General features: G+C 44.2%; 1 protein-coding gene across 2 annotated transcripts in view; it reads left to right on the forward strand.

Moving 5' to 3' along the window:
* The window catches only part of LOC149980123 (uncharacterized), a 28,234-nt gene extending 23,769 nt beyond the window's left edge, over positions 1-4,465 (forward strand). Inside the window, exons 1-2 of one of the 2 annotated variants that reach the window (XM_090187312.1) lie at positions 348-549; positions 3,552-4,465. In XM_090187312.1, coding sequence (XP_090043438.1) covers positions 3,566-4,081 — 516 coding nt within the window. In that variant the 5' untranslated portion in view covers positions 348-549; positions 3,552-3,565 and the 3' untranslated portion in view covers positions 4,082-4,465. Of the gene's footprint in view, positions 1-347; positions 550-3,521 lie in introns of those variants that run through there. The other variant, XM_090187313.1, reaches the window with a different exon arrangement.
* Positions 4,466-11,031: the final 6,566 nt, after the last annotated feature.

The following is an 11,031-nucleotide window of genomic DNA, read 5'->3' on the forward strand; positions in this document are numbered from 1 at the left end:
AAATACTGAGTTGATTCTAAATTCATGTGTACATATTGACATACCGGGACTCTCTCCTAGAGGGGATTAATAAAAAATGCAAATCACACAGTGTGGTCGCTTTACAATTATTACAAGATTTGAAAAGGGTGGCGTGCTGCTCATCGTTTTCAGCATTCAATGAAATGTATTGTGATTACCGGCTTGAATTTCATTTTGGACAGTTGAAAGCAAGCCATTTCAATTCATGTATTGGAATTCTTTTCAGATCCAATTAACAGATTGGAGTTTGTATATTGTGTTACTAAGCATACTGATAAACTGTGATTTTAGTTGAGAGTTGGGAACAACAACAAAAACATTTTTACAAAATAACATTAGGAGATTATAGTGTTAAATAGCCGTGGCTTTTTGCCCATGGAACTTTGGGGAGTGGTCAGGACACGTCTACATTCTGCATATAAACAACTCGGCAGGCTAAAAGTCAAACTATTGCTATACAATTGTAACTCCATAGCAGCCCAGCATATTACCACTTCACAAACATTGAATATACTTCATTCAAAATAGGTAAGTTGTTCATTTTAAATATTTATTTGCATTCAATGTACAATTTGTAAACATGTCTTCTGCATAATGATGGACATAAGGAAGTAAGATGGTTGGTTACAGAAAGTCTTGGTTGTTGTATTAGACTAGTTGGACAAGACGTTCAAGGTTTGCTCAAAGACGGTATCTTGCAATGAGGTTTGACTGATTTAAGACAACAATGTAGGCCTAAATGTTTTCGAATTGTTTTACAAGCACGCCTTGCCAGATTTTTTTTTTTGTTAAGTTCCTTAAATGTGCTAATAATGTACCAAAGCCAAGCCACTCTCCTTCAACATTCCCAGGGAAGGATGTTTGCTAAATAACCATAGGACAACAACACTCTCACCATGCTTTATGATTCTTAGAACGTTTTGTGCTAGCTGAGAAGTCTGTATTGAAATGCAAATTCCTCTTGAGGACACATTTCAGGCTCAGAAGGTTGATCACGTGATCATCAGTTTAATGATGGCTAAAATATGAAAGGGAGAGGGGATTTTGCACTGGGAATTTTATTTATAATTATATGTGGATTAATAAATAGTAACCCAAGTGGGATACATTCACACTACCCACAGATCTAGACTCAGATGACCATAACCCCAATACTGATCTGCCATTGATGATGAAAAATATCTCACTCTATCGGATTGTCTTCTGTCCAGTTACTAGGCTACCTGTTCCAATGGTCCACAGTCCCTCGTTCAATTTGAAGAAAGTTAGCAAGGCATCTCACTGTACTTGCGCATGTGACAATAAAACTTGAAACACATCCCGTAGTGTCCTGTTCTAGTCCTAGGCCCTACTGTATGTCTCATGCCCAGTTAGGCTCCTAGTCTCCAGCAGTTTGTGGCCTTAGTAGTAGCTGGCTATGAGTCCCCTGCCTTGTGAGGCCCTAGGCCTCCTGTCCTGCTAGGGTCTCAACCACCTGACTTGGGGTACCCACCATTTCCTGAACCGGTGGGCCTGCTGCCTTCAGGCGTGTACACCTAAGCCGGTACCCTCCTGGCCTCTATGAATGGTCACGAGAAATTACACTGCTCCTCTAGTTTTACAGTCAGATGCAACTTGACTGTCCTGCCTTTGCAGACACCTTTGATTATATCTCTTTTATTGTTCAGATTTCCATTGAAGGGCAGATAGGCAGAACAGCAAAAGGACCATAAGGGTGAAGTCCACCTCTAGTTAGTGTGTTTTTCTGTCGTGTTGAGAAGAGGATGCAAACCATTTTCTCAAGGAACAGACAGTTAAATAAATGTTTCTCTCATACAGTGCCTTGCGAAAGTATTCGGCCCCCTTGAACTTTGCGACCTTTTGCCACATTTCAGGCTTCAAACATAAAGATATAAAACTGTATTTTTTTGTGAAGAATCAACAACAAGTGGGACACAATCATGAAGTGGAACGACATTTATTGGATATTTCAAACTTTTTTAACAAATCAAAAACAGAAAAATTGGGCGTGCAAAATTATTCAGCCCCTTTACTTTCAGTGCAGCAAACTCTCTCCAGAAGTTCAGTGAGGATCTCTGAATGATCCAATGTTGACCTAAATTACTAATGATGATAAATACATTCCACCTGTGTGTAATCAAGTCTCCGTATAAATGCACCTGCACTGTGATAGTCTCAGAGGTCTGTTAAAAGCGCAGAGAGCATCATGAAGAACAAGGAACACACCAGGCAGGTCCGAGATACTGTTGTGAAGAAGTTTAAAGCCGGATTTGGATAAAAAAAGATTTCCCAAGCTTTAAACATCCCAAGGAGCACTGTGCAAGCGATAATATTGAAATGGAAGGAGTAGACCACTGCAAATCTACCAAGACCTGGCCGTCCCTCTAAACTTTCAGCTCATACAAGGAGAAGACTGATCAGAGATGCAGCCAAGAGGCCCATGATCACTCTGGATGAACTGCAGAGATCTACAGCTGAGGTGGGAGACTCTGTCCATAGGACAACAATCAGTCGTATATTGCACAAATCTGGCCTTTATGGAAGAGTGGCAAGAAGAAAGCCATTTCTTAAAGATATCCATAAAAAGTGTTGTTTAAAGTTTGCCACAAGCCACCTGGGAGACACACCAAACATGTGGAAGAAGGTGCTCTGGTCAGATGAAACCAAAATTGAACTTTTTGGCAGCAATGCAAAACGTTATGTTTGGCATAAAAGCAACACAGCTCATCACCCTGAACACACCATGCCCACTGTCAAACATGGTGGTGGCAGCATCATGGTTTGGGCCTGCTTTTCTTCAGCAGGGACAGGGAAGATGGTTAAAATTGATGGGAACATGGATGGAGCCAAATACAGGACCATTCTGGAAGAAAACCTGATGGAGTCTGCAAAAGACCTGAGACTGGGACGGAGATTTGTCTTCCAACAAGACAATGATCCAAAACATAAAGCAAAATCTACAATGGAATGGTTCAAAAATAAACATATCCAGGTGTTAGAATGGCCAAGTCAAAGTCCAGACCTGAATCCAATCGAGAATCTGTGGAAAGAACTGAAAACTGCTGTTCACAAATGCTCTCCATCCAACCTCACTGAGCTCGAGCTGTTTTGCAAGGAGGAATGGGAAAAAATGTCAGTCTCTCGATGTGCAAAACTTATAGAGACATACCCCAAGCGACTTACAGCTGTAATCGCAGCAAAAGGTGGCGCTACAAAGTATTAACTTAAGGGGGCTGAATAATTTTGCACGTCCAATTTTTCAGTTTTTGATTTGTTAAAAAAGTTTGAAATATCCAATAAATGTCGTTCTACTTCATGATTGTGTCTCACTTGTTGTTGATTCTTCACAAAAAAATACAGTTTTATATCTTTATGTTTGAAGCCTGAAATGTGGCAAAAGGTTGCAAAGTTCAAGGGGGCCGAATACTTTCGCAAGGCACTGTACTTTTATACAAGCAAACCCACTCTTATTCTCTCATTCTCTCTCTCCGTCTTTCCACATTTTCTACCTTGCCCTCCCTCCTTTCTAGAGAACATCATAACCATGGAGACACTGAACGAAATCGATCACCTCCAATCATCTGGCTTTGGTAGACCCCGGCCCAGACACGGCCTTCAACTCCTTCACTGGTTCTCCAACGACTATGTCACATTCAACAACGACAGCGAGATGGTGACAGTTCGCAACCCTAAGAAGATGGAGTTTGGCTTCCACCGCTTCTTTGACAACATAGAGGAGCATGATGGCCAGCGTAACCAACTGCTACCAGACCAGGGCTTACCATACTACGAAGTGGGCAATCTGAATGCCCAAGGGTCTGACAAGCTACCGCGTGATGTCCGCAAAAACTTCACAGGACACAATGACGACAGCAACATAGACCGGATCATTATAAGCCTTCAGTCAGACCTGGTGTTGGACAGGATCTACGTGACCCAACATGATCATCACAGAGGTGCTTTTGACCCCCAGCGCACCTATCGCATCAGTAAGGGGTTGATCAGTATCATCCGTAATCTGGACCTGGATGAGCTCTTGGAAGAGACTGGATACTTTTAAGACTTTTCCCTCTGGCCAAGGGCACATAGACAGAGGCATCGTACGCATAATCTGATGGTCAAAATCAAGATCTTAAAATGAATTATTTTCTTTAAAATGTATAATAGGCATTTGTGTTTGCTAGACTCACGTAAGTTGCTAACTGACCAAGATCCATTTTATTTCAGTAACTTTAACTCAAGTCTAAGGCTGGGTTTCTTCTAAGCTTTCACATGGAATTATTTTAAGATCGTCATACCAAGGATCATTTAGCTATTTAATTTGGACTTTTAGTACCCTTTTATGTATCAAAATATACAGTATATACTGAACAAAATTATAAACGCAACATGTAAAGTATTGTTCCCATGTTTTACGATGTGAAATAAAAGATCCCTGAAATTTTCTGTTTGCACAAAAAGCTTATTTCTCTCAAATGTTGTGCACACATTTGTTTACATCCCTGCTAGTGAGCATTTCTCCTTTTACAAGATAATCCATCCACCTGACAGGTGTGGCATATCAAGAAGCTGATTAACCAACAGGATCATTACACCTTGTGCTGGAAACAATAAAAGGCCCCTCTAAAATGTAGAGTCAGAGGTGTAAAAAGTACTAAATTGTCATACTTAAAGATAACTTAATAGAAAATGACTCAAGTAAAAGTAAATGTCACCTAGTAAAATACTCCTTGAGTAAGTCTAAAAGTATCTGGTTTTAAATATACTTAAGTATCAAAAGTAAATGGAATTGCTAAAATGTACTTAAGATTCAAATGTAAAAGTATAAATCCTTTCAAATTCCTTCTATTAAGCAAACTAGACGGGTTTTTCTTTATTGACGGATAGCAGGGGCACACTACAACACTCAGACATAATTTAGAAATGAAGCATTTGTGTTTAGTGAGTCTGCCAGATCAGAGGCAGTAGGGATGACCAGGGATGTTCTCTTGATAAGTGTGTGAACTGGAGCATTTTCCTGTCAAAATGTAACGGTATTGTTGGGGAAATGTATGGACTAAAAAGTACATTATTTTCTTTGGGAATGTAGTGAAGTAAAAGTTGGCAAACAATTGAATAGTCTGAGACCAGCCACCCTGACAGCTGATGATACTAAAACAAATTCTTGCCCTCCCAGGCCCACCCATGGCTACGCGCCTGCCCAGTCATGTGAAATCCACATATTAGGGCCTAATTTATTTATTTAAATCGACTGAGTTCCTTATATGAACTGTAACTCAGTAAAATCATTGAAATTGAAACTCTCCTTGATGAAAGGTGGATATCGACGAGGGGAGGATACTCTTCCTTTCACCTACAATTGACATCTCCTTGACCACTTATCAGTTTCCAGGTCACGGAGGAAAGAGGACTGAGGAGAGAGGGTGGAGGACAGACATTGTTTTCCAAATGGGAAAAGACTTTTGTGTCGATTCTACACACTTGCCCCAAAGTGTGCACTTGCACTTGGATTTCAAAGCATTGGGTTGGTGTTAGCATTAGCTGGAGAGGGTTTCCATCATTATCAAATCCATCAGGACTCTAGAGACCATAACAGAACAGTGTTCCTCAATCCATTCCCAGGGGACCCTTCTTCTTCAATGAGGTTTAATCGCGGTTGGCATCTAATAAATGTTGCATTACCGCCACCTACTAGACTGGAGTATAACTCCCTTATAATTTGCTTAATAAATAACTAATAATAAAACGAATACAAATATAATTAACCTACCATCTAACACTACACTCACAAATGATTTTTTATTTATTTATTCATAAATAAATACCATACTCCACTATTTCAATCTATTTCGTCTTCAGCCCAAGAGCCTGAAAGGATGGGACACCACCACTTAACACACCCTGTAACTCTTCTGAATTCAAATCTCGCACACCCAAATCCCTCTCTGCAGCTGCCACCACAACCTCTATTTTCTGCTAATTATATTCCATCCCTGTAGTACAATTGATAACCATCGCAAATAAATGCCAATAATACAATCTTACTGAAACATATATTACTTGTTGGTTTATCCCTCTGTACTGGTACAGATCTACGACTCACACAACTCCTCTCAGGATCCCTTCCCCTTGACCCATCTTCCTTCCGGGGGACCACCAGAGAGTGCACATTTTTTTGTTTTCACCCACCACTACCAAAACTGTGTCTAATCAGGAACTTGAATCATTGATTGGTTAATTATTTTTATTTCTTTCTGGAAAATACAAAATGTTTAATGTATCAATAAGATCACTCTCACCCTTCTCTCATAGCCCTGAGAGACATGCAAGCAACCAAGAATTCTTGTTTCAAATAACATGAAAACATCAACATACTTTGAACAACAGCCGTGTGAGTTTTGTCAAAGTGTAGGATTTTGTTTTCCTACAATACTCTGTACTTATTACATCTGCTCCTGCCACGCCCTCTACAGCTCATCCAGTGTCTCCTTGACCTGCCTCCACTCCTGCAGTGCTCTTTCCCTCTCTCAGTGTGTGTGTGTGTGTGTGTGTGTGTGTGTGTGTGTGTGTGTGTGATTGTGTGGGTGGAGACAGGTGTGCTGGGGTCAGAGCAGATCCCCACCAGCTGCAACCTGTTCCATAATCAAGACCTCTACAAATACTCAGCCCTGCCACTTCCACTAGCCAGATTGTAATCTCTTCTCAGTCAGTCTATGTTTCTAGCTGATTAGATGCTGTTGTGCCTGTTTTCCCTTGCCTGACGCTGTTTTCCTCTCAGCTACAGTTCTGCCCGCTCTGACTCTGGTCGCTGTCTCCAGTCTGAAGTCTCGTCAGTCCTGCAACTCTGTCCTGGATCCCCCAATCTACGGCTACCTTGGATTCCCCTCCGGACCTGCTTACCATGTCCCAATACCTCTCGCTCCAACCTCAGCCTCCGCACCTGGTTTCCCGCAGCTCGCCTGAGCTTCCCCTGGCCTGCACTCAATCTTCCCGCTGTGTTTCAATAAATACCTTGGTTACCTCATCCCAATCTCCTCGTCTGAGTCTGCTCTTGGGTTCACCTGTTACGCGTGACCGTACTGTTTGATCATTACATAAAATCAAACCTTATTTACGTGGAATGTTATACAAACGTAAATAAATCACACATATATTTATCTGAAATATACAACATGAATGATCCAGTTACTTTGGCCTTTGTCCTTTTCCTGCCAATCTCCTGACAGAAGATCTGTCTTAATTGTATTTCCTTTTTTCTAATTCCTCCTGTTTTCTTTATTTGTGGATGTTCAATATATGACTTTCAAGGTTCAATTTGTGTCTGGAAAATATCCCTCAGTCACCACAGCTAATTGGTTTCTCTCCAGTACTTGTATGTCTGCACGTGCATAAGGCTCCTCGAGTCCGAAGCTTTTCCTTCCCTCAGACACCACAGCTAATTGGTTTCTCTCCAATACTTGTATGTCTGCACGTGCATAAGGCTCCTCGAGTCCGAAGCTTTTCCTTCCCTCAGACACCACAGCTAAATGGTTTCTCTCCTGTGTGAGTCAGTAAATGTTTGGTTATGTTCCTCTTCCTGTTGAAGCTTCTGGCCGTATGGAAAAAAATGAGGGAGCAGCGACACAACATCCATGTGGAGAACATGGCCTCCCCAGTAAAATCAATCTGCTCCGTGTGTGGGATCGAACCAGAGATGGTGGGGCTGAGATAATATTTTGCTCTGACTGTGTGGTGTCTCTCTCTCTCTGTCTCTCTGAATCATATTTCCACCCACAACTTACTTATTTTCACCAGGTCACACTTTTTAACCTTGACTAAATCATTGAAACCAAGGCCAAACTCTAAACCAATTCTCTTCCTCTTTAGGACGGTCAATTTAAAAGGAGCCTTCCATTTGCTTTCAAATGACACGGGATGTGGAGAGATGGCGATAAGTGTTCTCTCCACAGTAGACTTCTGAGGGTATTTGATATTGTAATATCTTACAGTAAACAAAAACCTTTCAACTTGATCTCTACATAAGCTTTTTAGTGTTTTTTAAAATGTTGTTATTACGCAACAAGTTCAAGGCAATTTTGTTCGCGTTTTCAAGTGATATACACAGAGTGAACAAAACATTAAGAACACCTGCTTTTTCCATGACATCGACGGACCAGGTCAATCAAGGTGAAATCTATGATCCCTCATTGATAAATCCACATGAATCAGTGTAAATGAATGGGAGGAGACAGGTTAAAGATAGAATTTTAAGCCTTGAGACAATTGAGACATGGATTGTGTACGTGTGCCATTCAGAGGGTGAATAGGCAAGACAAAACATTTAAGTGCCTTTGAACACGTTATGGAAGTAGTAGGTGCCGTGTGTATCAAGAATGTCCTTTGGGTGGAGGACCATCAAGCCAACTCGACACAACTGTGGGAAGCATTGGAGTCAACATGTGGAACCCTGTGGAACGCTTTCGACATATTGTATTGTAGAGTCAATGCCCCTGTCAGATGCGTGAATGAGGACCCAAAAGCGAATTAACAAACAGAGTTTCTTTAATGATGAACACACGTGGGCTCAGATGGACAGGTAGATTCCGACAGGACAGGACAAGGTTGCAGCAAACACGATGATAGTCTGGTTCAGGCATGAGACACACAAACAAGAATCCGACAAAGACAGGAGCAGAAACAGAGAGAGATATAGGGACCTAATCAGAGGGAAAAAGGGAACAGGTGGGAAAAAGGGGTGAATGAGGTAGTCAGAGAAGACAAGGAACAGCTGGGGGAAAGAGGGACAGAAACGGTAACCTAGTACGACCAGCAGAGGGAGACAGGGTGAAAGGAAAGGACAGAAAGACACAACAAGACAATACATGACAGTACCCCCCCACTCACCGAGCGCCTCCTGGCGCACTCGAGGAGGAAACCTGGCGGCAACGGAGGAAATCCTCGATCAGCGCACGGTCCAGCACGTCCCGAGAGGGAACCCAACTCCTCTCCTCAGGACCGTACCCCTCCCAATCTACGAGGTACTGGTGACCACGGCCCCGAGGACGCATGTCCAAAATCCTACGGACCCTGTAGATGGGTGCGCCCTCGACAAGGATGGGGGGGGGGGGGAAGACGAGCGGGGGCGCGAAGAACGGGCTTGATACAGGAGACATGGAAGACCGGGTGGACGCGACGAAGGTATCGCGGAAGAAGAAGTCGAACTGCGACAGGATTAATGACCCGAGAAATACGGAACGGACCAATGAACCGCGGGGTCAACTTGCGAGAAGCCGTCTTAAGGGGAAGGTTCTGAGTGGAGAGCCAAACTCTCTGACCGCGACAATATCTAGGACTCTTAGTTCTACGCTTATTAGCAGCCCTCACAGTCTGCGTCCTATAACGGCAAAGTGCAGACCTGACCCTCTTCCAGGTGCGCTCGCAACGTTGGACAAAAGCCTGAGCGGAGGGGACGCTGGACTCGGCGAACTGAGATGAGAACAGCGGAGGCTGGTACCCGAGGCTACTCTGAAAAGGAGATAGCCCGGTCGCAGACGAAGGAAGCGAGTTGTGGGCGTATTCTGCCCAGGGGAGCTGTTCTGACCAAGACGCAGGGTTGCGAAAAGAAAGACTGCGTAAGATGCGACCAATAGTCTGATTGGCCCGTTCTGCTTGACCGTTAGACTGGGGGTGAAAGCCGGAAGAGAGACTGACGGAAGCCCCAATCAAACGGCAAAACTCCCTCCAAAATTGAGACGTGAATTGCGGACCTCTGTCCGAAACGACGTCTGACGGAAGGCCATGAATTCTGAAAACATTCTCGATGATGATTTGTGCCGTCTCTTTAGCAGAAGGAAGCTTAGCAAGGGGAATGAAATGAGCCGCCTTAGAGAACCTATCGACAACCGTAAGAATAACAGTCTTCCCCGCTGACGAAGGCAGTCCGGTGACAAAATCTAAGGCGATGTGAGACCACGGTCGAGAGGGAATGGGAAGCGGCCTGAGACGGCCGGCAGGAGGGGAGTTACCGGACTTAGTCTGCGCGCAGACCGAACAAGCAGCCACGAAACAACGCGTGTCATGCTCCCGGGTGGGCCACCAAAAACGCTGGCGAATGGAAGCAAGCGTACCCCGAACGCCAGGGTGGCCGGCTAACTTGGCAGAGTGAGCCCACTGAAGAACGGCCAGACGAGTAGGAACGGGAACGAAAAGAAGGTTCCTAGGACAAGCGCGCGGCGACGGAGTGTGAGTGAGCGCTTGCTTTACCTGCCTCTCAATTCCCCAGACAGTCAACCCGACAACACGCCCCTCAGGGAGAATCCCCTCGGGGTCAGTGGAGGCTACTGAAGAACTGAAGAGACGAGATAAAGCATCAGGCTTGGTGTTCTTAGAGCCCGGACGATAAGAAATCACGAACTCGAAACGAGCGAAAAACAGCACCCAACGCGCCTGACGCGCATTAAGTCGTTTGGCAGAACGGATGTACTCAAGGTTCCTATGGTCAGTCCAAACGACAAAAGGAACGGTCGCCCCCTCCAACCACTGTCGCCATTCGCCTAGGGCTAACCGGATGGCGAGCAGTTCGCGGTTTCCCACATCATAGTTACGTTCCGACGGCGACAGGCGATGAGAAAAATACGCGCATGGGTGGACCTTGTCGTCAGAGAGGGAGCGCTGAGAAAGAATGGCTCCCACGCCCACCTCTGACGCGTCAACCTCGACAACGAACTGTCTAGAGACGTCAGGTGTAACAAGGATAGGAGCGGATGTAAAACGATTCTTGAGGAGATCAAAAGCTCCCTGGGCGGAAACGGACCACTTAAAGCACGTCTTGACAGAAGTAAGGGCTGTGAGAGGAGCTGCCACCTGACCGAAATTACGGATGAAACGACGATAGAAGTTCGCGAAGCCGAGAAAGCGCTGCAGCTCGACGCGTGACTTAGGGGCGGGCCAATCAATGACAGCTTGGACCTTAGCGGGATCCATCTTAATGCCTTCAGCGGAAATAACAGAACCGAGAAATGTGACGGAGGA

Source organism: Oncorhynchus mykiss, chromosome 10, assembly GCF_057628025.1.
Source record: "Oncorhynchus mykiss isolate SJ-2025 chromosome 10, ASM5762802v1, whole genome shotgun sequence".
Lineage (NCBI taxonomy): Eukaryota > Metazoa > Chordata > Actinopteri > Salmoniformes > Salmonidae > Oncorhynchus > Oncorhynchus mykiss.